The sequence below is a fragment of the Pan troglodytes genome, chromosome 5, assembly GCF_028858775.2.
Source record: "Pan troglodytes isolate AG18354 chromosome 5, NHGRI_mPanTro3-v2.0_pri, whole genome shotgun sequence".
NCBI classification, from domain to species: Eukaryota; Metazoa; Chordata; class Mammalia; order Primates; family Hominidae; genus Pan; species Pan troglodytes.
This window is the reverse complement of record NC_072403.2, coordinates 73,733,254-73,758,553: the sequence shown is the minus strand read 5'-3', so window position 1 is coordinate 73,758,553 and position 25,300 is coordinate 73,733,254. Positions and strand designations below refer to the sequence as shown.

General features: G+C 34.3%; 1 protein-coding gene across 1 annotated transcript in view; it reads left to right on the top strand.

The window, feature by feature from the left end:
- The window catches only part of LOC129144371 (protein eyes shut homolog), a 141,869-nt gene that overhangs the window by 10,370 nt on the left and 106,199 nt on the right, over positions 1-25,300 (top strand). The window contains exon 3 of the mRNA XM_054686568.1: positions 24,475-24,734. Within this exon, the coding sequence (XP_054542543.1) occupies positions 24,475-24,734 (260 nt within the window). The remainder of the gene's footprint in view (positions 1-24,474; positions 24,735-25,300) is intronic.

Genomic DNA, 25,300 nt, shown 5'->3' with positions numbered 1-25,300 from the left:
AGCTAAGAAATTGTTGTCTAACTGAAGATTACAATAATTTTATTTCTGTATTTTCTTCTATAAACTTTATATTTTTAGCTCTTATATTGAGATATAATCCATTTTGAGTTAGTTAATTTTTATGTGTGTGGTGTGAGGTAAAGGTCTAGCCTCATTCTTCTACACATGAATATCCAGTTGTCTCAGGATAATTTCTTAAAAATACTATTCTTTCCATATTAAATTATCTTGGTAACTTTAACATGAATTAGACAAACTTGTAAGGATTTCTAGACACTCTATTCTATTTATCTTTATTCTAATACCACACCCTCTTATTGTAGCTTTTAGTAAGTTTGAAGTCAGGAAATATGAATCCAACTTATTTTTTTGTTCCATCATTGTTTTGCTAAACTGGGATCCTTGTACTTCCATATGAATTTTAGTATCAGCTTGTTACTTTCTGAAGAAAATGGCAGCCATAACTTTAATAGAGATTTTATTGAATCTTCTTTAATTTCTTTCAATAACATTTTATTGTTTTCTATGTATACTTGTACTTCTTAGAATCTATTCTTAAGAATTTGAATCTTTTTATGTTATTAGAAATGGAATTGTCTTCATGCCATTTTCAGATTGTTCTTTGCTAGTGTATAGAGACAGCACTGATTTTTGTATATTGATGATGTATTTTTCAACATCAGTAAACTTATTTATTAGTTATAATAATTTTTGGTCGATTCCTTAGGATTTTTAATATCTGATAATGGAGACAATTTTGCTCCTACCTTTCCAATATTGATACGTTTTTTCTGTTTTATGGTTAATTATCCCAACAACTTCCAGTACAATGTTGAATTTAGAAATGACAGACTAAATATCCTTGTCTTGTTCCTGAGCTTAAAAGAAAATCAAGCAGTCTTTCACCATAAAGTATGATGTTAGCTGTAGATTTTTCATGGGACACTTTACCAGATTTTGGACATTCCCTCCTGTTTCTGGTTTGTTGAGTGTTTTTTTTGTTTTGTTTTTTATAAAATGTGTTGAATGTTTTCAAATGCTATCAATGAAGCTGTTTATATGTGTAATTTGTCTTATATTCTATTAATATTGTATATTGCATTTAGTGGTTTTCTATTTTAAAACCAACCTTGCAGAACTAATATATATCCCAATTGGTCATAATGTATATTTCTTTGTATATGTTGCTGAATTCCATTTGCTACTACTTCACGAAGGAATTTGGGGTCTGTATTCCTAAGGCATATTGATCTGTATTTTTCTTTTTTTGTCATATCTTTGACTGGATTTACACTGGGTAATATTAGCCACATAGAACATGTTAAGAATTTTCCCCTTCTCTTTTGGAACAGTTGCAGAAGGATTGGTGTTCATTATTTTGTAAACATTTGGTAAAGTCACTGGTAAAGCAATCTACTCATGTACTTATTTTGTGGAACACATTTTTATTACTAAATCTCTTTGCTTATTGTAAGTTTATTGATATGCTATACTTTTTTGGGGTTACTTTCAGTGGTTTTACCTTTCTGTAAAGTTATCTATTTCATTTAGCCTTTATAATTGGTTAGCATGTAATTGTTTAGTATTCTCTTTGAATCCTTTTTTGTTTTTGGAAGAGTGTAGTATTTTCTTCTCTTTCATTTCTGATTCTTGTAATCTGGGTCTTCTCTGTTTTTTCTTGATCATTCTAGTTAATGGTTTTTCAATTTTGGAAAGTACCAGTTTTAGATTTCATCGTCTTATTCTATTGCTTTTTTATTCTCTGCTTTATTAATTTATGCTTTAATTTTCATTATGTTCTCCTTCCTTTTGCTATGAATTTAGTTTTCACTATTGAATACAAAGTATATCTATTACAAATAGCATATAGTTGAACAATTTTTTCATTAAGCACATTCTGCCATTATTTGTCTTTTGATTGGAATGTTTACTCAATTTGCATTTACTGTAATTACTGATAAGGTAGAGTTTACTTCTGCTATTATGCCATTTGTTTTCTACATGTCTTCTTCTCTTTTGCTCCTGCCTTCTTCCATTATTGCCTTACTTTGTGTTAAATAGATATTTTTTTCTGATATACCACTTTAACACCCTTGTTACATTTATTGTATTATTTAAAAATTTTTTAATGGTTGACCTATAGATTATAAGTAACCTCTTAAGATAAAGCAATTACATAGCATTAATAGCAACTTATTTTTAATAATGTGCAAAAATATTGCTCCACCATCGCTCCCCTTTTTTTACTCCCTTGTTGTATTATTGTGATACAAATTATATCTTATACATTATAAGCCCATCAACAAACTGTTATAATTATGGTTTTATGCTCCATCTTTTAAATCATATACAGAGAAAAGAGTTATGAACAAAACATATTTATACTGGTTTTAATATTTACTAATATAGTTACCATTACTGGATCTCATGATTTTTATGTGTGAATAATTAAGATTCTATAGTTTCTTTTCATTTTAACCTAAAGGACTATCATTACTATTCTTTATATGTTAGTCTGCTAGTTATGAAATCTTCCTGTTCTTGTTTATCTGAAAATGTCTTAATTTCTGCTTTAATTTAGAAGGTAGCATTGTAAGATATAGAATTCATGGTTGATAGTCTTTTTTTTTCTTTTAGCACTTCAAATATATCATTCTGCTGCTTTCTTATCTACATGGTGGCTTCTGATGGGAAGTCAATTGTTATTCTTATGTGGATCCCTGTATGTAATAAATCACTTTTTTTCTCGATGCTATCACTATTATCTCTTTGTGTTTTACAGTTTGACTATCAAGATTAACTTTCAATCTCTTTCAATTTATTCTACTTTGAGTTTGATGAGGTTCATGGATGTATAGATCAACATTTGTTCATAAAATTCAGAAAGTTTTGGCCATTAATTTTTCAAAGCATTTATCTATCCCTTTTCCTTTTGGAACTCATATGTGAGTAGATCTCTGAGGATCTACTCATTTATTTTTTTTTTTTCTGATGATCCTCAGACACAATTATCTTAATAAACTTATCTTTATGTTCACTACTTCTTTCTTCTGCCAAATTAAGTCTCTTGTTTTGCTCAATTAGTAATTATTTTATTTTTTCCAATAACTTTTTTTTTTAAATACACTTTAGGTTCTGGGATACATGTACAGAATGTGCAGGTTTTTTACATAGGTCTACATGTGCCATACACATGCCATGGTGGTTTACTGCACCCATCAACCCATTATTTACATTAGGTATTTCTTCTAATGCTATGCCTCCACTATCCCCCTGACCCCCCAACAGGCCCTGGTGTGTGATGTTCCCCTCCCTGTGTGCTCATTGTTGAACTCCCACTTATGAGTGAGAACATGCAGTGTTTGGTTTTCTGTTCCTGTGTTGGTTTGCTGAGAATGATGGTTTCCATTTTCATCCATGTCTCTGCAAAGGACATAAACTCATCCTTTTTTATAGCTGCAGAGTATTTCATGCTGTATATGTGCCACATTTTCCTTATCCAATCTATCATTGGTGGGCATTTGGATTGGTTCCAAGTCTTTGCTTTGTGAACAGTGTTGCAATAAACATACGTGTGGATGTGTTTTTATAGTAGAATGATTTATAATCCTTCAGGTATATACCCAGTAATGGGATTGCTGGCTCAAATGGTATTTTTAGTTCTAGATCCTTGAGGAACCGCCACACTGTCTTCCACAGTGGTGCAACTAATTTACACTCCCACCAACAGTGTAAAAGCATTCCTATTTCTCCACATCCTCTCCAGCATCTGTTGTTTACTGATTTTTAATGATTGCCATTCTAACTGGCGTGAAATGGTATCTCATTGTTGTTTTGATTTGCATTTCTCTAATGACCGGTGATGATAAGCTTTTTTTCATATGTTTGTTGGCCACATAAATGTCTCCTTTTGAGAAGTATCTGTTCCTATCCTTTGCCCACTTTTTGATGATGTTGTTTGTTTTTCTCTTTTACATTTGTTTTTCAGTTTTTATAATTTCCAACTCTGGAAATTCTATTTGTTTTTTAATTTTTAAATAATTTCTTCCTTTATTTTTATTACTGATTTGGTAAGACATCAATCTCCTACTTTCCTTAATTGATTATATAATAGTTTATATTTCCCTTTGAACAAGTTTACCATAGCTGACTTAATATATTTGTCAAGTAAATCCAATATTCGGGTGTCCTCAAAGGCAGTTTCTATTTACTGGTTTTATTTCTGTGCATGGCCCATACTTTTATTTCTTTGTATGTCTTATAATATTTTCTGGTAACTTGACATTTTAAATAGCATAACTTGGTACATCTGGAAATCAAATCTCGCTCTTTCCTTGTAGCTAGTGTTTTTGTTTTTGTTGTTTCTACTATTTGTCTAGTGTTTCACTGGGATTGTTCTTTACCATGTGTGGCCATTTTAGTCTCTGCTTGATTAACTTAGTGGTCAGCTAAAATGAATCATTTGACAGAGATTTTTCTTAGATTTTTGGAACTAAAACATCTTCCAGCCTTTACTAAAGGACTCTGTGTGTGTGTTGAGACATGTCTTCAATGCTCAGCCGGGCGGTTAACAACTGTACTTTATTCTTTACTTCCTGCTTGTATAGAGCCTCAAGGTTAGTCAGAGATCAGAGATTAGGGCTGTTTATATCTTTCTTAGGCCTGTTTATAGACTTGCATGCTGTGATGTTTTCTAGTTTTCCAGGATTTTTTCTAGCTTTCAAAGACTTCTAGGTACATCTAATTCCCGAGTTATTAAATCTTTGATTATATTGATCAACCTAGAGTTGCCCTCAACTGGAATTATTGCCTCAAACACTGTGATATTAAGCAATTGCCACTGATTATTTTTAACAAATTCCCTAGATATATGGTTTTTTATAAGAGTGAATTTTTAGTCAGGTCAAATAAAGTCAGTCCCTGAGAATGGAGTTTTTCAGAGTGCTGTCAAACCAATGAGATAGTGACATTCCTTGGGAAGGGTCTTTTGAGTCAAATGCATACCTGTACTATCCCCTCCCCCTCCACTGGCTATTAGGTTGCTGGTTTCTCAGCTACCATTATTGCAATGATACTGGATTTCAAGTCCATTGAAGAGCTGGGGAGAGAGGGATGGTTGTTTACAACCACGAAGCTGATTAGGCTTATGAGATTCAATCATTTTTCTTGAATAAACACGGAGATTGTTTCAAGCCTTTAGTTCATTTACACAGTTCTGAAACAGCTTATTTTAACTGTATTTATCAATGTACAAGTTTCTTTTATGGAAGAGCATATGTTTGACTAGTTCTTCCTCTGCTATTACAGAAATGATTCTATCAAGTTATATTTTATTTTCATCTTATTGGGGAGAAGGAGAATAAATATGGGTTCTACAATCACAGTGTCTGCAGTGTCTGCATATTAAGTTTGATTCTGTCTCTAAGGGTTGGTGTGAATTGGGATAAGTAAGTTTACATTACATTTGCAAGCTTCCAGTTTCCTTAGCTAGAAAGTAGAATCAACAATAGTAATGTCTCATAGGGTTATGGTGATAAATAATATTCTGTCCACAAGGTTTTAGTTAACTTTTTGATATATAGTTCACTCTAAATATCATTAGTTTTTATTATTTAAAACATTGATCTTGTTTTCAAAAATATATGCGTAGATAAGATTAGTGTGGCATCTTATAAATGATGAATCTTTTTAATCATCTGGATATCAACTAATTCCATTTTATATATTTATATGTACAACAAATGAAGAACACTAAAAAGAGATTATTTTGATCATCTCTTTATAATTTTGAAAAACTTTATTTGATTAAGGCTTAAGGTTCTTTGTAGCTTTCCCACAAATTTCCACTGATCAAAACTTTAAGGAGTCTCAGTGAAGGATACATGAATATCCTATTTAACTTTGTGAAGAGTTATTCTAATAAAATATTATAAAAATTGTAAAGAAGAGTCTTAAATTTTATGCTATTTGAAGAAAATTATATACCATAATGAACACTTAAAATTGCATATTTTAATAGATCAAATTAGAATTGCATTTCATGGACCATATGCTTATATTCCTTGAGAAAAAAATTAGATAAATGAACGTCTGATGGAATATCAAATCTATTTAGCTGATTTGTGTGTCCTAAGTTACTGAACTACCTATATGTGCTCATCTCTCTAAACAACTGGAGTTAACATAGTTTAGTGTTTACACAGTTTCAAGACATTAAAAAGCAAATTGGGCTAGAGATGTAATTTGAATGCTGACTGCAACCTGCCTTCTGCTATTCCTGGCATGGTTTAAAATTTAACTGCCTTCTTTATTTCTGATTTTTCTTCCCCCAAAGCAGAGTCAACAGCTTTAGCTACAGATGGGGCTCTGTATGGCCATTATTGGACCTAGATGCCACACTCTGGAGCATGTTTTGCCAACAGCATCTGGCTCTTTGCTGCCTGTGCAGTTGGCATTTGTGTTGATGCTTTGGCCTGCATTTCTTATGGACACTACAAAGCTGACTTTCAGACAACGTGAATGTTTGCTCCCAGATGACTGTAAGCATTTTTTTCCTTAGTTTGTATTTTATGAGTATTTAAATAAATACCTTAAATCACGAAGCACTATGCATTAAAATTTTCATCTCTTATAAAAATATGTTTAAAAATTTTTAATGGATATAATAACTGAAAAAGTCTGACATTTAATAAGTTAAAAACTTGTGATTATTTATGTATATCTTAACACATCAAATAAAAACTATGAAAGTTTTAGTGTGTTACCAGAGATATAGTTTTGCTTTTTTTTTTTTTTACCTTATTTATGCATAGAAGTCCTAAGTGCTAATATAAAAGCAAAGCCATGACAAAATTTTAGTTCAGGCAATAGCAATCTATGGCACAATATCTATCTTTAAGAGTTAAAAGATTTTTCCTTCACAAAAACCAGAGGTTTGAACAAAATATGTGTGGGTAGGTAGATCACTCATCCTCTTATGGTATAGCTACACTGTAGTTTACAGATATAACAGACACAGGGAATTTTTAATATTTTACAATTATAATCTATTATTTGAGGAATTATATATGCCTCTGTATATATGTGTGCATGTTTATTTGTAGAATAAATTACTATAAGTGTAATTGCTGGATCAAAGTGTGTCTACATTAAATATTCGAGTAGTTTTTATCAAATTATCTTTTGGACAGATTCAGTAAATTCACACAAGTAGTTAAAGCAATTATCTATAGCAGACACTTACAGTTTGTATCATTTTGTTCTTGAGCAAATCTCTCAGTCAGATTTTATTTATGTTTATTTTATATATGAAAGAACAAAAACTTAGATATTTTCCATAACTTATGCAGAAATCACAGTGTTAAAAAGTAGTAAATCTAAATACCAGAACAAGACAGGTGTGACTCCACATCAATGGTTTGAGATCATCATCATCTGATCCTGCTTATAGTATATAATCATACATACGTTGCCAGTGGCAACATATGTTGATATGTATGATATCTCTCAGTTCCCAAGGTTTAACAAATTTGTGAAAGACTAAATAATTATTATTTTCTCACTGGAAAAGTTGGAACCTCATGTAGTTCAAATTTTATCAAAAAGGAGTAACTCAGGAGTTAAGTATACTTTCTTTGACAGATAAATACATCCTACCACCAATTATTGGTCAAATAATTATTGTACAAATAGGCCTTAGAATTAACTGATTAAGTAAAATTGCTTTTTGATAACAGTAGCACAAAGGAAGAAAAGGGGAAAGCGCAGTATCTTGTTGTAAGGCTATTATGTTTTACAGGAAGTGGCATATTATTTGAAGACAGGCAGTGATAAACAGAAAAGGTATTAAAGACCTTATTTTGAACGAATAAATGAACTCTCTTATTTCACCGAAACTGAGTTGAAAGAATGGAGGAAGAGACAGTTTTATCAGGCATCATAGTAATTGTAAAAAGCTCCCTGTATACCTTCTGTATTACTTTGCCGGGACAATCTTTGGCATTCCTTGGCTTCTGAAGAATCACCCTCGTCTCAGCCTTCAATTTTTGTAGTTTTCTTCCTGTGTGAGGGCCTATCTCTGTGTCAAAATTTCCCCCTTTTTTAAAAGACAGTGGTCCTATTGAATTAGTTTCCACCCTAATGGATTCACTTTCACTTGAATATCACTGTAAAGACTCTATTTTCAAAAAAGGCCACATTTTGAGATCCTGGTGATTAGGACCTCAAGGTCTTTTGGGGAGATACAATTCAACCCCAACACCTTCTGATGTCTCCTGAGTGCAGTTATGAAAACATATCTTATGGTTATTGAAGCCCAGAAGATTACAATTTAGCATAGCCATACATAAAATCTTTAAATTTTATTCACAGAACTGCATAGAAACATATTCAAAGATAATTTTGCTTGTTTAGAGGTGTAGTTAGAAAAAAATCATTCCGTATTAGGTTATCTCATTATTTCACATAGAACCATAATACCAGGTTCAGATTAAAAGTGTTGCCTTATTATTTGTCAATTAAAAATAAACTAAAATTTAAAAAAAATGGACTTTTAAAAAGTACTATATCTAAGAATAGATTTTGCTTGTTTTCTTCTTTTTTAACATTTGTTTTTAAAGATGATGAATTGTTTTAATGCAAAGTACTAGAAACCGTAAAATTTAAGAAAAATGTAAAAACATAATACCATGAAACAAAACCAGAATGATGCAGATATATTCAGCAATGGCTCATTAGAAATGAATTGAAAGCCATTAGTTACTGTTTGTTTCAGATTCAATGTTGCATGGGAGGGCAATGACCATGACTATAACAAACACAAAATGTGAAATTTAGGATTATGGTATTTGTGAGTAAAATTATTTGTATTGAACTGTGGAAGAAAGGTAATCACATATGGAAATAAAGGAAAAATGTACATGAGAATATTATTTGCTGCAAAATCTGTATTTTCTTTTTTTGAAAGATAATCAAAATTTGATATTAAGTTCTTAAAAAAATGATATAATTAAGGTCCTGCATTTTTCTTATGTTTTGAAGTAGACTTTTCCCCTTACTCTTTCTTTTTATGGGGAAGGGGGAGGCAATGTTTTCAGAGAAATAGACTTTTCATAAGGTATTCAATAGCTTTTGGACATTTTTTATTGTGATTACACATAATAAAATGCAAAGATTTTACATATACAATTTAAGGAGTTTTGGCAATTGCACTTACTTGTGTAACTACCACTGAACCCAAAATATAGAACTTATCCATCACCCTAGAAAGTTTTCTTGTGCCCCATTCACAGTTCATTTCCACCCTCTTACACCCTGATATTTGTTGGGCTTTTGAAAATTTTCCTTTTGTAATAATTTCTGATAAACTATTTCAAAACATCGATACTTTTTTTCAGCATGATAAATCTTTAAATGTAAATTAAATTATCTATTTACTATGTTTATCTTAATAAATGGGTTTCATAGAAACTTTAATTTGACTTTTATTATAACTATGGCCAGATAATATACTGATATTATTTATGTTTCTTATATGAGGATATAAAAAATTATATAGATCAGTTGGCTTTTTGAATGACATGTTATTAGAAGACATATAGAATTTAGGACTTCTTACACCAGAACCCTTAAGATTTTACATTATTTTTTATTGTCACTTGTAATTCCTTGCCAAATCAGTGATGAAAGTGTTGTTCAATGTTGTGGTTTTTCTTATGCTGGGGAGTTTTGACATAAATTTAATGGTGAAAAGTTTTATTTTTGTATTTATTATTCTAAATTGTTTCAATCTATAGAATTGATCCCGTAAGTAATCAATAACTTTTATTAGTGTATTTCTAGGTAAGTAAATTTCGTATTGCTAGTTTGATTTAGGGATATTTCTTTTCTTGTAGAGGGCTTTCTTCTCAGATCAATGTTGTTTTGCTAAATAATCTGTGGGTATTTCCAATGCATGCCCCAAGTAACTATCAGCTTTCAAAATGATAAGCCAGCTGACAAACAGAGCTCACATAAAACTAAGGAATCCATTTTATGTGTTTCTGCTAGATCTGTATCTAGAGCACATTATTCAAGCTAATAATCCTTTTTTTCATACAAAGTTAGCATGTTACATTTTGCCTTCAATTTTCATGCAGAATCAGTTTAAAAGATGTGCATTTGAACATTTCTATACCTATTGCAAAGCCATACATCAAGACACAGTCCATTATGTTTCCCAATGTCCTACACTAAAAGATTCAGCTATAAAATTCTTCTTTGACTTCAGAATGAGAAAATATAACTCTGCTTTCTTTTGTAAAAAAATTATGATGTATATCACCTATACAGTCTTTATATTTGCTCTTGCTTTTCACAGTAAATCACAATTAACATATGTCTTGGTATAGGAATTCTTTACAAATACCTACATTTTAGGGTCTATCTCTTTTTCAAAGTTTTTAAACACCTTTCTTTCACCAGATGGCTAATTGGAGGCTTTGTTAGTATACCTCACCTACTTAGAAATAGCAAAATTGTGTGTAAAGATTCACACTGTGAACTTCTGTGCAAAAAGGAACACGGGAGATCAACATAAGAGTTAAAGAAAACTTTGGGCACTTAGAAAAAAAATGCAGGTAACAACTCATGTGGCAGGCTCCAGCAGAAAATTGTGAGTGAATCCCCAGTGCATGAGATAGAGAGTGATTGCCTCCATGATGCACATTCCCACTGGGAAGCTGGGCAATCCAGGCTTTAACGGAGATCCTTGTCCCAACCAAGCTCTGGATCTAACTTGGGGAGCCATCAGAAGTCTATGAGCAGGAACAGCCCTAGAAATTATCCTGCATGCACTCCTAGAACTGGGCATCAGTAGAATGAGGCCATTGTGTATCCTAGCTCATAGAGAGCTATGTGGAAACCTGCCAGCCAGCACAAGTGGCAGTTACTGGTCTGGAGAGTCTCAGGTCAGAGATTTATGATCTTGAGCAGGGGAGAAGCCGCTAGGGCTAGAATTGAGAGGCAAATGTGGTATGTGCTCCAGCCACAGGCACAGTACTTGGGTGCTCCCTCTTCAGAGGACGTGAGTGGCTGTGGTTTTGACCCCAGCAGAAAGTTTTTTGGCCTGGGATAGGTCTGCCTGAAGGCAAACTGGGAGTGCTTTGGCTAACTGTTCTAACTTTCTGCCAGAGTCAGACTATAGGAGGGAGCCCTGCTAGGTTGGGAGTATGAGAGCACAGCAGGTCCCACTACCACTTGCTAGTCTGTAGAGCCTGAGCCATCTCTCATTCCCCATCCTGGGTCTTAGACCCAGCAATAATTATTCTGCTCCTCACTGGGAAGTTATTCTAGGGACCTGAGAACTGACTCTGAACCCTACTGGGGCTGGTGCTTGCACCCACCATTAGGGGCCCACATGCAGGCTCGCTTGGCCCAGTTCCCAGCTATGCTGCCTCTGTCCTCAGAGGCAAAGTGTGGGACAAGGACCACTGAATGTTCTACAACCCAACCCACCACCTGGGAACCTGAGAACTTCATTTAGATTACACCTTTGGGTGTAGATGAGAGATCATCTAGACCAGGTGAGAACATCTTACAGTAGAGAGCTAGTGACCATGCCATCTGGCTCTCACCTGTAAGTACCACTTTCTGGCCTTAAGATCTACTTCATAGCCCATTTCAATATCTGCTGACACAAGTACACAGCATTTGGGAAGGTAGCCTCATATGACCTCTGCTACCACTATTATTCACACCACCCTTGCTCATTAGGAGGCCTTGGGCCTGCTGACACACCAGGCACATCGCTACCACAATGAGCATTTGAGAAAGCCACCACATGAAGACTATGTATAACCAAAGAAATCATACAGAGTCTATTCCACTGATATAGTTTGGTTGTGCGCCATCCAAATCTCAACTTGAATTGTATCTCCCAGAATTCCCATGTATTGTGGGAGGGACCCAGGGGGAGGTAATTGAATCATGAGGTCTGGTCTTTCCCGCACTATTCTTGTGATAGTGATTAAGTCTCATGAGATCTGACGGGTTTACCAGGGGTTTTCGCTTTTGCTTCTTCCTCATTATTCTCTTGCCACTACCATGTAAGAAGTGCCTTTCATCTCCCACCATGATTTTTAGGCCTCCCCAGCCATGTAGAACTATAAGTCCAATTAAGCCTCTTTTTCTTTCCAGTCTCGGGTATATCTTTATCAGCAGCATGAAAATGAACTAATACAGTAAATGGTACCAGTAGAATGGGGTGCTGCTGAAAAGATACCCAAAAACGTGGAAGTGACTTTGGAACTGGGTAACAGTCAGAGGTTGGAACAGTTTGGAGGGCTCAGAAGAAGACAGGAAAATGTGGGAACGTTTTGAACTTCCTAGAGTCTTGTTGAATGGCTTTGCCCCAAATGCTGATAGTGATATGGACAATAAGGTCCAGGCTGCAGTGGTCTCAGATGGAGATAAAGAACTTGTTGGGAACTGGAGAAAAGGTGACTCTTGTTATGTTTTAGCAAAGAGACTGGTGGAATTTTGCCCCTGCCCTAGAGATTTGTGGAACTTTGAATTTGAGAATGATGATTTAGGGTATCTGACAGTAGAAATTTCTAAGCAGCAAGGCATTCAAGAGGTGACTTGGGTACTGTTAAAGGCATTCAGTTTTACAAGGGAAGCAGAGCATAATAATTTGGAAAATTTGCAGCCTGACTATGCAATAGAAAAGAAAAAACCCTTTTTCTGGGGAGAAATTCAAACTGGCTGCAGAAATTTGCATAAGTAGCAAGGAGCCTAATGTTAATGCCGAAGACCATGGGGAAAATGTCTGCAGGCCATGCCAGAGACCTTCACAGCATCCCCTCCCATCACAGCCCTGGAGGCCCAGGAGCAAAAAATGGTTTTGTGGGCTGGGCCCAGGGTCACCATACTGTGTGCAGCCTAGGGACTTGGTGCCCTGTGTCCCAGACGCTCCATCCATAGCTGAAAGTGACCAAAGTACAGCTCGGGCTGTGGCTTCAGAGGGTAGAAGCCCTAAGCCTTGGCAGCTTCCACATGGTGGTGAGCCTCTGGGGGCACAGAAGTCAAGAACTGAGGTTTGGGAACCTCTGCCTAGATTTCAGAAGATGTATGGAATCACCTGGATGCCCAGGCAAAATTTGCTGAAGGGGCGGGGTCCTCATGGAGAACCTCTGCTAGGGCATTATGGAAGGGAAATGTGGGGTCAGAGTCCCCATACAGAGTCCCTACTGGGGCACCACCTAGTGGAGCTGTGAGAAGAGGGCCACTATCATCCAGACCCCAGAATGGTAGATCCACTGACAGCTTGCACCATGTGCCTGGAAAAGCCACAGACACTCAATGCCAGCCTGTGAAAGCAGCCAGGAGGGGGGCTGTACCCTGCAAAGCCACAGGGGCAGAGCTGCCCAACACAATGAGAACTTACCTCTTGCACCAGTGTGATGTGGATGTGAGACATGGAGTCAAAGGAGATCACTTTGGAGCTTTAAAATTTGATTGCCTCGCTGGATTTTGAATTTGCATGGGCCCTGTAACCCCTTTGTTTTGGCCAATTTCTCCCATTTGGAACAGCTGTACTTACCCAATACCTGTACCCCCACTGTATCTAGGAAATAACTAGCTTGCTTTTGATTTTACAGACACATAGGTGGAAGGGACTTGCCTTGTCTCAGATGAGAATTTGGACTTTTGAGTTAATGCTGAAATGAGTTAAGACTTTGAGGGACTGTTAGGAACACATGATTGGTTTTGAAATGTGAGGACATGAGATTTGGAAGGGCCATGGGTGAAATGATATGGTTTGACAGTGTCCCCATCCAAATCTCAACTTGAATTGTATATCCCAGAATTCCCACATGTTATGGAAGGGACCCAGGGGGAGGTAATTGAATCATGGAGGCAGGTGTTTCCTGTGCTATTCTTGTGATAGTGATTAAGTCTCATGGGATCTGATGGGTTTGTCAGGGGTTTTTCCTTTTGCTTCTTCCTTATTTTTCTCTTGCCACCACCATGTAAGACATACCTTTCGCCTCCCAACATGATTCTGAGGCCTCTTTAGCCATGTGGAGCTGTAAGTCCAATGAAACCTTGGTTTTTCCCTGTGTCTAGTATGTCTTTATCAGCAGCGTGAAAACAGACTAATACAGCCACTAAACATACCCAGAAGCAAAGCCAAATGGTCTTACTCAACATACATCATAGGCACATCCTCAAGAAAAGTCCCACCCCAAAAAAAGTAAATTCAAGAATAAGAAGTGTTTCTCCAGATGAGAAACAAATCAGCATAGTAATACTGGATCTTGAATCCTAAACAAAATGAAATGTTGGGATGCTGGATAAAGAATTCAAAGTAGGTCTCTTACTCCACCCAGAGCTTGGGGTCCATCTCCACTGCTCTGTGTGCTCCGTTCCAGGAGACCCAGATGACTGTCATAGTCTCTGTTACCTTGTGACCTGCAGGTACTGGGATATCCATAGCTAAGATGCCAGGACACCCTAGAAGCTAGGGAATGAGTTAGAAAATACATTTAAAGGGATGTTGGGTCAAGATGGCAGACTAGAAGCAGTGCATTTGCACTGCTATCATGGAGAGGAAACAAAAGGGCCAGTGAATACTGGCATTTAATTTATCCTCTATTTTTTCTGGAATTCTGCCATTGGGATTCCTCTCATTTTATTAACTAATATATATCCTGAGTCTTTTATATCTCCTTAAATATTTTGTTGTATAGTAATATTTATACTTGTCTTAAAATTATCTAGCTGTAATTTTAATATGCTTGGTAAAATAATGCTTACATAAGATGTCTGGCTCTTTTCATACTCATTTATTTTTACATTTACATTTGCACACAAACACAACAGTCTATTTTGCACTAATTCCTTTCTAAGTTTTTCTTATCTTTAAATTTAGTTCTTCAAAACCTTAGTATTTGTGGGAACATGTGTGAGTCAACACAATGTCCTTGTCAATGAGAAACAAGCAGAATCTTCCCTGGCTCAGAGGAAAATATTGGTTTTTCAATTGCTTGTGTGTGAACACATATATGCATATGCATGTGTATGTGTGTGAGAGAGGTGGGAGAGAGGGAGAATGGATATATTTTTCGTCACCCCAGTGAGTAACGGTAGCAAGAGGACTGCTGATTTTCCTTCATGGGCCCTCAATGTTGCATGTCTCTGAAATTCCAAATTCTGCCAGTGTCTTTTCTTCTACCCCAAACACTCTTTGATGGAAAATTGGCCCAGCCTTATATTTCAAGCAAGTTTTTTTTTTTTAATTTTTGTTCTTGTTTTTTAAAATTTTTCATCAGTTTCCTACTCTGAGAACTATTTTTGTGCCCTTTCTGCTGGCTTACTCCAGCAGCAGGCACCTACCTGCTCTTCATATCTGCTCTTATCTTGGTCCTTTCACAATATTTGTCATCTCGTTCTTTTGTGCTTTGACTTGGGATTATTGATAACTGTTTTAATGAGGATGAAGTTTTATTTTCTGTTTCTAATTTTCTTTGTCACATTGAGTTAGATTCAGAGAGACACAGGCACTGGTGTCTTTACTTCATACTTTACAAAGATAAATCTCTTCTACTTTGAATTTATCCTTTCTTTCCATGAGTTCGAGGTTCTCGCTTAGTGAATTTTAAAGGCTTTTTGAATATCACTTGGACTCTGGCTTGACTAGGTACCAGGAAGAGTCTCATCAAGAAGCAGGATCATAGATAAAAAACTTTCCACATAACCCCTGTGAGATAGGTGACCCTTTAGTGACATTTTTAAAAATAATTATTTTGCTTCTCTTTCCTTCTTTCCATTTCTCTCTTATCTCTGCTATCCTTATTTATTTCTATAGTTCCATCTGTTTTATTAAAAAATAAGTATAAAACAATTTGAGTGTTATTTAAATTTTAAGGAAGGACATGTTCTATAATTTTAAATTTTAATAAAATAATGGGTTAATAATTCTGTATGTGGAAAGATATGTTAGTGTTCATTTTCAATAGGTTTATTTTTGCATATTTTTACATTGGCTAACTGAATTTATGTTACATTTCAGAATTAATGGTGTTATATGCATATAGTCTGAACTAAGTATGTGTGATTAGTAATTAGAGTATATATTTTTAATACATGTTACCCCTAAGGAGTATGAAACAGATATAGCATTTATTATAATGCCAGTCCTAACAAAAAAACAAAAATTATTTTGTTTCCTCCTTGCTTGTAATATTTCCATATGCATAAAAATCCTTTGGCTTTTGCTAGCTCAGTTGATTTTCTTCTGAGACTTCAAGTGTAATGCTTATTAAACTGGGAGTTTAAAATGTTTCTCCATATGAAACACCTGACATGCTGAAGATTTATGAATTATTTTGTAAAATGTTTATAAATTTAAGTTCTATATCTTAGTACTTTGCATATGTAACACTCTGTATCCTGCTTTTGTATTTAAAATTCTGCCTCCTACTCAAATTGTACCTGAAAGAATAAAAATATATGTGTAGGTATATAGGATTTTTATACATTTTAAACTGTATTTGAAAGATTATATATGCATTTTCAAGTATAATTTGAATACAATGTGTGGGTATAGGTATGGATATTATACTTGCATATACACATGAAGACATATACTTACATACATTTTTAAGCATTGAAAAAGATGCAACTATGAATTCTTCTGAATATATAAAGCACTATATTTAAAAGCAGACTTACTTTGACTTGCCACAAAAATCCTTTTTGGAAAAAAACAGGAGCCAGAAGTAATACTTACTTGCTCAGAAACTGATTCATCATCAATTTTCTGCTTACACACACACACCATCAAGGAAAAATAAAATAGAAGAAATTAAAGACAGTAACTTAAACTAGGTTTATGTTCAAAGCTAAATCACATAATTGTTCATGTTACTCATGTTTATAACGCTAGTCATTTTCTTGACTCAACAGGTAAACTTACAGAATAGTAGCTTCAACTATCTTATGTAGTCAGCCTTTTTGAGCAAGTGTTGTCTTTCAGCTTTATTCAAGATGTTGTTGAAAGATTCATCTTTCAACATAAATGTCTTAGGGCTTGTTGTAGGCTTACAAAAAAATCTAAATTCTGATCATCCGAGTGGTAAAATACCCCATTCTCATGGTTTCTGTATTATGACCACAATGACAAAAAAAAAAAAAAAAATGAAACTAATCTCACTATATGGCATCTCACTGCACGGCATATGTTTGGCTTTGCTGTTCTAGTCCCAGATTCAAGTGTATTTAACTTTGGGTATTCTTCAAAATACAGCATGAGTTCCATCAGATTTACCTCAGATTTTAAATATGAATATACTGGAGGTGTGACCCAATGCATTATCTGCCTCTGCTTGTCTGGCATTTTAGCTTTCTTCTATGAAACGAGGAATATTCTGAATCTTGGAAAAGCCTTGAATTGTTTTTTAGAAATACTGACCTACAAAGCAGCTTGAATTAAATAACTCTGAAAAAGATTATTGATCAGTTTTCTTCTTACATGGCACAGGAGATTAAATCATATAGAATATTGGAAACAGATAATTTGAAGAGAATTATATCAAGGAATTATCCATACAGTTCATTTACATCAAAATGTATGAAAAATATAGATTATAATTCTTCCAATTGAAATAATTGACTTATAAATTATGTGTATAAATAGATAAATTATATGTCTGAATTTATTTTTTTGAAAAAATATATGAAATGATGCTTGATGGCCTAAATAGAAGAAATCCTTTTTCTATTAATATTAAAACAGAAATTCTTGAGTTCATTTAGAATACATACTCCATAAACTTCCCTTCACCCTCAAAAAAAAAAAAAACATAAAAAAGGAAGGTTTGCCCAGCCTGACCAACATGTTGAAACCCTGTGTCTACTAAAAATACAAAAAATAGCCGGTTGCGATGGCAGGGCTGTAATCCCAGCTACTCGAGAGGCTGAGGCAGGAGAATCGCTTGAATCCAGGCAGCAGAAGTTGCAGTGAGCCAAGAACGCGCCACTGCACTCCAGCCTGGGCGACAGAGTGAGACTCCATCTCAAAATAAATAAATAAAAATTAAAGAAAGAAAGGTTTGCTTACTATCTTGCTTACTGTCTATCCGACCACATGCTTACACTAATCTGCCTAGTAGAACTCTTTCCTGCCTATTTCTTTTCAAAGAATCTACATATGTATCTAAGATTCTATAAAATACCACAGAATATCACAATGAAGAGGATTCTATATGTTTCATAAATTTATATTTCAGTAGAGAAGGCCAAGTTTAAATTTATTTATTCCTAGTATTATTTGTTAGAATGGTACTTGAATTTTTATTGCATGCCTTGGTTTTTCTAGAGCTCCATATTTGAATTTTCAATACATGCAGGACAGCATCTGAAATCATGCAATTTATCTGATTTAAGTTGTTACATATTAAGCATCAGTACCATCTTATTTTCTTCTATTTCCATCGTTGTCATCTGTCTCCTACCTGATGGCATCATTATCTTTCCAATAGTGAATGTGAAGCCCACTGAGTCCTCCTCACTCCTCACTCTGCCTCATCTGCTTACTAACCATTATCCAAATCTTCTCTGTCCTACATCAGAAATATATCTCAAATCTGATGTACTTTATTACTCCCTTTGTGTAGTACTCATAATCTCTTATCAGTAATGAAACAATAGCTTCCTAAATGATCTTCATGCTTCCAAGCTGTCCCTATGTTAATCCATCTACTGGATAACAATCAATGTTACTCCCAGGCTTAGAAACAAACAAACGAACAAACAAACAAAAAACCCTTAAATATCTTCAAGGGTAAAGTCAAAATTCCTTAATTTTACTTTTCTTGTTGTTGCAGTAGTTTTCACAGTCCTCAGCAACTTTGCCTTGCTATTACTGTTTTTAGGCTACCTCCTCACTTTCATTTTACCCATATCAATCTTCTCATATGTTTTTACATACTAACATTTTCAGGCTGTTATTCAAAGTGGTCCTTAATTTTGTATTCTATTTTTAATGTTTACAAATATTTTTTACAATAGATTTTTCTGTCTAAATGAGCTAAGTGATTTTCCACATTTATTTCCAAGAAGAAGATTGCAGAGGTTAAGAGTTTAGTAATGTTCATGTTATAATTCGGTATGAATATAGTTTTGTTGATGGTATGTACACCTAAGGGTATAAATAGGTTAATAGACAAAACAATAAAATAATGAATGAATTATTTAATTCGGTAGCTCATTTAAAAAAAATTCTTCCCTTTCCTATGCCCTCAATTTGTAGGACACTAAAAAGATAACAATACTATTTTATTATTAACGGTCATTATTTCTTTTTCACCTAGCAGTTTTGGTTGAAATTTTGTGTTTCAAATATGTAATGGTTGCAGGAAATAATGAACTAATTTTTAAAATTAACACATAAAAATTGTGTATATTTATGTTGTATAACAATGTTTTGATATGTGCATACATTTTGAAATGGGTAAATCAAGCTAATTAACATATGCATTACTTTGCATAGTTATCTTTTTCATGAAGAAAGCACTTAAAATCTCTCTTAAAAATTTTTAAGTGCACAATATCTTGTTATTAATGATAGTCATGATGATGTACAATTGATTTGTTGAACTTTTTCCTTCCATCTAACTGTATCCTGTGACCAACATCTCCACTGATCTCCTCCACCTCCCAGTAGCTGATAAACAACATTTTACTGTTTGCTTCTAAGAGAAGTGAACTGATTTTTATAAGAAAATATTCTTTTAAACTGCATATACTCTTAGGTTTGTATTAATAAATTTAGAGCCAAAAAAGCCTATATGCCTTCATATACAAAATATATTCAAACACAGATACATATTGCTGAACGATCCTTTGTCATTACAAATAAATGTTTATGGTAAGGTAAACATATAGAATGCTTAGTCATTAGAAATTGACATTTATTAAGATTTTTGAAGCTAGTGAATTTTGTTTTTTTTTTTTTTTTTGAGACTAAGTCTCGCTCTGTCACCCAGGCTGGAATGCAGTGGCACGATCTCTGCTCACTGCAGCCTCCGCCACCCAGGTTCAAGCAATTCTCCTGCTTCAGCCTCCCGAGTAGCTGGGGCTACAGGCGCGTGCTGCCACGCCTGGGTAATTTTTGTATTTTTAATAGAGACAGGGTTTCACCATATTGACCAGGATGATCTTGATTTCCTGACCTCGTGATCCACCCGCCTCGGACTCCCAAAGTGCTGGGATTACAGGCGTGAGCCAACGCACCCTAATGAGTAGAATTTCTTCCACTTTTTAACGATGATAACTACTTTATTTTCTATTATCAGCTTTAGTACTTTAAATCAGCATTTAAGATTTGAAAAGTTGTCCTTGGAAGTGTTCAATGTATTTTACACCAATGAATTTAGATTTTCTCACACTAGGGAAAAGAGCAAATTAGAATGTATTAACCTATCACTCAAAAAGTCACACAGTATGTGCTTTGCATTTTTTTTTAATCCATAAAGACTCTGCTTCTAGCTGTGAGTTTGAAAATATCTGCCTGGTTCCACTAAATCCTGAAATTATTTCATGGTGCAAACTTAGAATCTGATTGAAGCCCTCGCATCAAATATGTTTTCCTTTTCCCACCCATCAAACACTAGCTTCTCTGACATGTGCGGAAGCAGATTCAAATATGTAAACCTGCTGGTATGATTGTTAGTCACTAGTAGTGACTTTGTTCCTCGGAACTTTATTTTCTACAAAACATCCATGTTATCTCCATAGGACTCAGCCTTGGCATCATCAGTCCTCTTGACATACAGCCACATTCTTTCCTGAGGATTTGATCCTTGGAATGACACCACATGAGGTCTTAGGCCACCTGTTATGTGAGAAGATAAAACAAACCTTCAGCACATATGCCAAATAGGCAAGAATTGTCGGTTTTTCTTAGGAAACTCTTTTAAATTAACCAAGTTGAAATTATGTACTCAGAATACAATAAAGAGAAAAACATAAATACTTGTGCAATACCCTCAGGACCTGTGATCATGATGTGGTAGTAACCATGATTTTAGAAAATATTAATTCTCTAGCTTTTTTCCTCTTAAAATTGCCATAGTATATTAACTGAGTCCCATTATATGACTGAATAGTTATATTTACAGTGATGTTATTTCAAGCAAAATAAATACACTGAAGTTGTTCTCTTAAGACTGGGTAATACCCAGTTTTAACATTATTTCACAAAATGTTTAAAGAAATGATACTAGATTTAAAGCATGTATAAAAAAAGAAAAGAAAAGAAAAACAGGAACTTGAGAGGAGGAGATCTGGATTCTAAGTTCCATTTGCTTAACCACATGACTTAGGATACATCACTGTTATCCTTTGAACTTCCACCTATCTCATCTGTAAAGTGAGAAAAAGAATATCTCTTCTACATATTTCAAAGCTTTATTGAAAGTATCAAATTGGATAATATATTTGACAGTTGTAAAATGTGATGTGATGATCAAAAATTAAAAAGAAGTACTACTAAAAGCTAAAGAAATATTCATTGTTGAGATACACATTGTATTTAGGCTCATAGGTCAGAAAATGTATTCTTAAAACTTCTGTGACAGCATCTAGTAAACAGTGTAGGTGGCCAGGCAATGCAGATTCCAGGCACTATATATACTTTTTATTCATCATATAATGTAATCTTTACAACAATTCTCTGAGATTACCAATTTCATTAAACTCTCTGATCCTCAACTTCCTAAATGAAAGAGTGCAGATAAGTTGATCTGTTTCAACACTGAGGACCTTATATCAATTCTTATAGTATTGTCAACATTTATTGTGTTGACATGATAATGTGGAGATTCAGATCATTCTTAGACATTCAGGAACCAGAAGTTTAACGGTGGAGGCAAACCATGCAAATGATTTTAACACAAGATAGTATATATGATGAGTTCCTAAAGTGTGTGGCAAGCAAATTTTAGAGCAAAGTGAAATAATTTGTAGGATTAGTAAATAGGTAAGTGTATAGTTGTTTGTTTTGTTTTGTTTTTTTAGATACTCAATTTCAGTAATGGGATATAGGAGATAAAGATTTAAAAAAAAAGCACCTTAGAAACTTTTATAAGTAAAAGGATGCCCTGAAAATTATATCAGAACAACAAACTGAACCAAGTCTCTCCAGCCAAACTAGGATGGAAAGTCACCAAAATAATTAGAGCATTTTGATTTTGAGAAGAAAATAAAATATTAAGTAAATAACATACCCTTAGGTATATATTTTTTATATTGTAAAGGTATGAATTGTTTCCGTCATAAATTTTGTCTTGTGCTAGCATACTTCACAAAGAAATGTGCAATTATCATGATAGCAATTACTTTCTACCCACAGCCAATTAAAAAAAAATTTAGACAGCTGTGAAATCCACTGGCTTACAATGCATTGGATTTAAACTTATTGAACTAGTAAACACTTTATTAGTCAATTATGTCTAATACCATTTTGCCAATTATTCATTTTGGTTTTTATTTTAATGGTAACTATATCGATTTAGAATTCAATTATAGATGTTGTTGCAAGTCATTTGTTCAATTATCTCCTCCAATATATTGGTATCCTATGTATTTATAATTATAAAGGGCCTTGATATATCTGGGGCTTTGAAAATGCAAATTAGGTGACTCTTCTCTTTGTTTCTTCCTTCTTTCCTTCCTCTTTGCTCCCCTCCTTTTAGTAAGATATTCTGTATCATAAAGTAAGTTACATTATTTCAGCACTATGACTTTTTTTTCAAGTTATCTTAAAAATCTAATCTATCAGTAAATACACTTTTTGAAAATAATTGTTCTAATATTTCCTGTGCTTGTTTCATGATTCATAACTTGCATAATAGTAAAGTTGCTCAAGATTTGGAAATCTACCTTGCCCACAAATTGACACAAGTTCTCTCCTTGAACACACCTACAGTTTGTGATTGTTTTCCACTTACCCAGCTGATGGACTACCTCTCTATCTCTCTATTTGCATTTACTCTCTATCTGCAGGCTTCACTATAACCTTTCCATTTCCCTCAAATGGACACTTTGTGTGTAAAACCCTTTCCCCCTCCTGTCTGCTAGAATTTTGTGTGTAAAACACTTTCCCCCTCCTGTCTGCTAGAATTTTTCTCTTCACAGCAGACTAGCCTCGTTTCATGGATGATGACTGGCCAAAGTGGTATTTGAAGATAATGACAGATACTGGATGGAGGACTAGACTGAGCTAGAAGCCTGTGATACACAGATGACTTCCAAATGCTTTATTTTTTATTTGTTTGCTTTCCCTTCAATTATCCCACATTATTCAAATATTAATACGAATTTAGTTCAGCCTACAGAAAGCATTATGGAGATTTCTCAAAGAACTAAAAATAGAACTACCATCTGACCCAAAAATCCCACTAATGACATCCACCCAAATAAAAAGAAGTCATTCTACCAAAAAGACAACTTCACTCATATGTTTATCATAGTGCTATTCACAAGAGCAAAATCATGGAACCAACGTAGCTGTCTATCAACGGTGGACTGGATAAAGAATATGTGATGCATATACACTGTGGAATCCTACAAAACCATGAAAAGAATTAAATCATGTCCTTTGCAGCAATATGGATGCAGCTAGAGGCTATTATCCTTAGTGAATTAATGCAGAAACAGAAAATCTAATATCATATTTTCTCACTTGCAAGTGGAAGCTAAGCAATGGGTACACATGGACATAAAGATGGAAACAATAGAGGCTGAGAACTCCAAAAGTGAGCAGGGAAGGAGAAAGGCAGGGGTTGAAAATCTATTTATTGGGTTCTGTGTTCACTATTTGGGCAATGGGTTCAACAAAAGCCCAAACTACAGCATTATGCAATGTATCTGTGTTACAAACCTGCACATGTAAGCCCTGAATCTAAAATTTTTAAAAAAGAAAATATATTTTTAAAAATGCATTTCATGTGATTCAACACACACACAAAGCCAAAAACAGATGCTTAACATAAAGTAACACCTTGTTATATACTCTGGTGATGACAAGAATTTCACATATTGGTAAGGACGCTGAATTAAATAGCATTTAAGGCTTATAAATAGTGATCTCATCTGTAAAACTTATATTAAATAATTCATAGGAAAATTTTGCTCAATTGGTGATTTAGGTCAATAGTTGTTCTCTGACATGTCTCAGAGGCCTAACTATGTTAGAAATTTGTTAATGCTTTTAAAATCTTATTTCAGCCAATGTGGTAAGTTTTATGGTAATATATATTATATTGTCACAGGAAATTAGGCAAACAATATTTTAAAACTATGTATTATTTATTAGTCCTGTTATAAATTTAAAAGCACCACATACTATTAGTTCAAGGGAGTAATTAAAAATACAAAAAATAAACTTGAAAAAGAGTTCACACTTCTAAAAATTTTAATATTTTATTTCAGATGTGAGTGTACATCTGGATGGACTGGACAGAACTGTAGTGAAGAAATAAATGAATGCGACTCTGATCCATGCATGAATGGAGGTCTTTGTCATGAATCTACCATCCCTGGACAATTTGTATGTCTGTGCCCACCCCTTTATACTGGACAATTTTGCCACCAACGCTATAACCCTTGTGACCTACTTCATAACCCTTGCAGAAACAACTCAACATGCTTAGCTTTGGTAGACGCAAATCAGCATTGTATTTGTAGAGAAGGTAAGAGCTAATATGGATTTTATTGTTTTTAAATAATTACTTAATTAGTTTGTGTATTTATTGTGCCTATGGGATGATGGCCTCCTAAAATGGGTTGGAAAAATCCTATGTACATTGTGGGTAGGGGACTATCTAACTTCAAATCCAGTTATAAAAATATATTAGAGAAATGCACCAAAGGAGTTAATCTAAGAATTAACCATTGGGAAGAGGGAAAAGAGTGAAGCTTTATAGCTTTTTGGCCCTTTTTTTTTCTTTCAGAAGTTGTCTCTCCTTTAATAACAGTTTCTCTTTTCTGAACAATCCTGTTCATGTAGTGTTCATGACAATAGCAGTTAGTTAGAGATGGGCATAGGTATAATTGGGGGTAATGAAATGCCCTATTGTACATTTTCTTCTGGAGCTATCAAAATATTACTTCTTTCGACTTAGATTGTTTAGTTACAATCACATAACTTTGGTGGCTGCTTTGTCTCAAGAGAGAAATCCTATGCAAGAAAGAATGAGCAGTTCAAAAAATACTATTGGAGCTCCTGGATCCAGCCGTATCTGAAGCCAGGATATTT